Here is a 4059-nt window from a genome sequence, read left to right as displayed (position 1 = left end):
TTTTCATATAGTTGTATCTCAGCCAAATATTGTCCTATCCTAACAAACCATACATCAATGGAAAGCTATTTATTAAGCTTTCAGATGATGTATAAATTTCAATTTTAAAAAATTGACCCTTATGACTGCTTTTGTGGTCCAGGGTCACACACACATTGCTCGCTCACAGACTCGTGTGTTTGCCAGCAGCCAGAGTCCTGGAGCCGCGGCTGCAGCTGGATCTGGACGGGATGGAGGCCTGCTCCTCGAAGAGGCTGTCTCCGCTGCTGTCGGAGTCTCTGGGGAGCGTCTCGGATGAAGCGGCGGCAGACGAGCGCTCGGTGTCTCCTCGCAGGGGTCTGCAGAAGTACCTGTCCCGCTTCGACGACGCCATGAAGCTGCGAGGACAGCTGTCCGCTGAGAAGCCGGCTCAGGACAGCGGCGGCGAGGAGGAGCTGGACTCGTTCTGTCTCTTCCGGCTCGTCTGCAGCGTCGCTCTGGCCGTCTTTGTGCGGATCTTCGTCTGCCAGTATCTGGTGAGTGCTGCGCAGACGCAGACGCAGGCGTGGGATTCTGCTCATCTTAACTCCGTCTCTTGTGTTTTCGCAGTCCATCTTCGCACCGTTCCTCACTCTGGAGCTGGGCTTCATGGGATTGCACAAATACTTCCCAAAGGTTTGTCTCTGTTTTGGCACTGATAAAGTAAGTTAAACTGTAAAACACTTTCCACAGATATTGTGCAGTACTATATTTGTCCAGTTTTTTCGTGGTGAACTGATCGTAAGATGAACATGCGTCCAGACCTGCCTGTGAGTTTGATAAAACATCTTTCTAGTAAACCAGCCCCGCAAGGATTTCACACATTTACAATCTCAGAATCTTAACTGGGCAAAGCAATATTAGCTAATAAATCTCCGTAAATCCTGCTGCTGTATTGCAGCTAATGTTACAGTAAAGTGAGCAGGGATGTTTGTGTCTGAACTACACAAGAGAGATGCAGCTGCGCCAGCGATCCAACGCCTATTTTATTTTAGTGTGAAGTGTGAGGGACAAAGTGAAAGTTTCTAGAGGTTAATGATGCTATTAAACTACTGTATGTTATACTGAATATAATGTGTTTGGGGTTAGTTACAACTAAAAATGTTTTTGGTAACACTTTATTTTCAGGTGTCCTTGTTACATGTTACATGCACTTATGATAACAATAAATTATGCATAATTACGTACATAAGTAACCCTAAGCCAAATCCTAACCCTAACCATATAGTAAGTACATGTAGTTAATTAATATTACTCAGTACATAAATGCATAATTACACTGTAACAAGCACACCTTAAAATAAAGTCTAACTACATTTTTGTTATTTGAAATAAAGTAAACATTAAGTGAAATAAATTTAAATATTTAAAAAAAAAAGTTAAAATTACTTTATTTTGGCTAGTTGCCTTGGAAACATCTTTTCATTTTTATTTAGTTTAACTTAAAGTACTTAAAAATCACTACAACTGAAACAAAAACAAATTAAAACTATATTAAAAAAAATTTTTTAATGCTAAAACTTTACAATTAAAATAGAAAATTTAAAAACAAAAACATTATTAATTAATAAAAACTATAACAATATCTCAATGATACTAAAATAATACTGCCTTATAATGCCTGACTTTACCAGTAAATTAAATTTAAATAAATATATTATTTATCTGTCTATGCATTTGTTTAAAAATAATGAGTTGATTACATGACTGAAAATGCCATTATAACAGGGTTCCCACGCTTCTTGAAAGTGCCTGAATTAAATTTGAAATAAATTTTGTTTATGGCGCTATTTCAAAAATTGTCCTATATGTTCTGTCAAAGAACGAAACGGCACTAATGATTGGGGTGGAGATGGGGTAACGCGGAAACGTGTGTTGATGCGCAGCCTAGAGCCCTGAGCGGGAGTTTTCTTAAGCCCGCTTCCGCTGAATTTCTGACCATTACCGCCCGCTCCCGCAAACATTCTAATATTGTACATACAGGGATTAAAGTTTTCCGTCGCTACGACGGATTTCCATCAATTAGAAAAATGAGGGGAAAAGAAACATGTAGCACATAGTTGTTGTTCTGCCGGCACACCAAAAACCATCCCCGCCACGGCTGCAGCTTCTCACTGACAACATAACGCCGCTCACATCATTCAATAATAATTCATTACATTTATATAGCGCTTTCTAGGCACTCAAAGCGCTTTACATTGTCAGGGGGTATCTCCTCATCCACCACCAGTGTGCAGCATCCACCTGGATGATGCGACGGCAGCCATAGTGCGCCAGAACGCCCACCACACACCAGCTTACTGGTGGAGAGGATATCTGTTATTCTGTGTTCTCTGTTATTAGCAGAGAACACAGAGCAGGACTTGAATTTCGGCGCAGGATTGCGGCTATTAATAATAATTCTACTCATTCCCGCAGGTTCCGCGTTTATAACACTATGACAGATGAAGGAACGTATCATTTGCACGTGCTTTCGAGTCTTGAGAACTCACTCGTGCTCTCATTTTCTGTGCGCCCACAGATCGCGATAAGGAGAGTGACATCTTTTAATAATTATTAAAGGAGTTTGCAAATGTGATATTGATTTAATACAACAGTTCATTAAACAAGTACTGCCTGATTTTGCTCTCTTTCATCAACGAAAATAGTTCCAAATAAAGTAACAGCTCAGCCGCTGCGCATCTCTAAAAGCAAACACAGCGGTGTTTCATTCTTGAATGAAAGTGCGTTTTTGAATGAATCTAGTGTGTCAGTGATTCATGATCACCCATTCATAAAGACACTTTCATTCCTGAATCAATCAGTTGTTCAAACGAATCAATTGAATGAATGATTCAGTGATAAAAATCAGTGACTTGCTGCCACCTGCTGGTGGTTTCAGTTTCATTTTTAGGTATATTTTCAGTTATTTAAATTTAATATTTCTGTATTCAAAATTTTATATTTAAAACATTAATCCCCACATGAATGTATGAATTTAATTGCACTCATGCCACCTCTGAGCCTCATTAAACATCTGAAAATACACCTACAAGCCACTTTTGTGTTCTTCTGTGCCACCTCTGTAGTACAAATGTATTTATTATTAATACTAATTTCATATGATTGGTAACTTATTTGTCTTATTCTACTTCATATTATATTGTTTTAAATAGAACTTTTAAAAAGCTTATAAAGATACATTTTTTAATTTGACAGCAAAGGTAAAAAAAAAACGCCCCTGTAATTCACTTTAAGGGGTCAAATATCACCTCATTAGGAAGGCTAATTTTTGATCATTGATCAGAAGGTGCTCCTAAATTTTGTAAATTAGGAGGACAAGCGCTCCTAAAAAGAAAAGTAAGCATAGAGCCATGTGTATCAGTATATTAGATCCATGCATGAGGTCTTAAAGAGACAGCAGCCTAAATAAACCTGCTGCTGTCTTTCATTATACAGTGAAGACTATCCAGTGTTATTTTACAGTTGAGTAGATTATAGTTAGACCTAACTGAAAACATTTCTTGTTATTGTTTTTGTTTGTGCTATTGATTGTCATTAATTTATTTGTTCTTATTTCATTAGTTACTATTTACTTGTCTTTTTTAGTTATATTCTGAGTGCACGTGATTCTTGGGTGGGGGGGGGCGTGGCCCATGAGAAATAGTCCTGCCACCACAGCTGGAAAAAATCCTAGAGGAAACACTGCATGCATTTAATAAAATTAGAAAAATGCATTTACAAAGGTAAAAAGAAAATGCCCCTGAAATCACTTTGAGTCAAATGTCAGCTCGTATTAGGAAGGCTAGTTCTTGATCAGAATTTTTTATTATTGATTAGAAGGAGCTCCTACACTGCTCTTAAACTGGGTGTGTGACGGGTATGGCTGTGGAACGGGGTTTGGCCGAGGAAAAATTTTCAGTCAAAATATATATATTTTTCTTTAACCCCATAATTTTCGCACATCAGGGAGCCGCTATCAATATGATCATATTTTTTCCAAGCACATTTTACCAATTCCAAACCACATCTAAATAACTACTATTATTTTTGTATTTAATT

At 38.0% G+C, this 4059-nt stretch overlaps 1 protein-coding gene across 2 annotated transcripts in view; it reads left to right on the top strand.

Annotated features, from left to right (window-relative positions):
• Positions 1-4059, top strand: part of LOC107757864 (calcium signal-modulating cyclophilin ligand-like) — a 6430-nt gene that overhangs the window by 1032 nt on the left and 1339 nt on the right. The window contains exons 2-3 of one of the 2 annotated variants that reach the window (XM_016575465.1): positions 190-515; positions 589-654. In XM_016575465.1, the coding sequence (XP_016430951.1) occupies positions 190-515; positions 589-654 (392 nt within the window). Of the gene's footprint in view, positions 1-186; positions 516-588; positions 655-4059 lie in introns of both variants that reach the window. The other variant, XM_016575464.1, reaches the window with a different exon arrangement.

This window comes from Sinocyclocheilus rhinocerous, unplaced genomic scaffold, assembly GCF_001515625.1.
Source record: "Sinocyclocheilus rhinocerous isolate Xijiao unplaced genomic scaffold, SAMN03320098_v1.1 scaffold2338, whole genome shotgun sequence".
NCBI classification, from domain to species: domain Eukaryota; kingdom Metazoa; phylum Chordata; class Actinopteri; order Cypriniformes; family Cyprinidae; genus Sinocyclocheilus; species Sinocyclocheilus rhinocerous.
The sequence above is the reverse complement of the archived record's forward strand: the minus strand, read 5'-3'. Positions and strand labels throughout refer to the sequence as shown.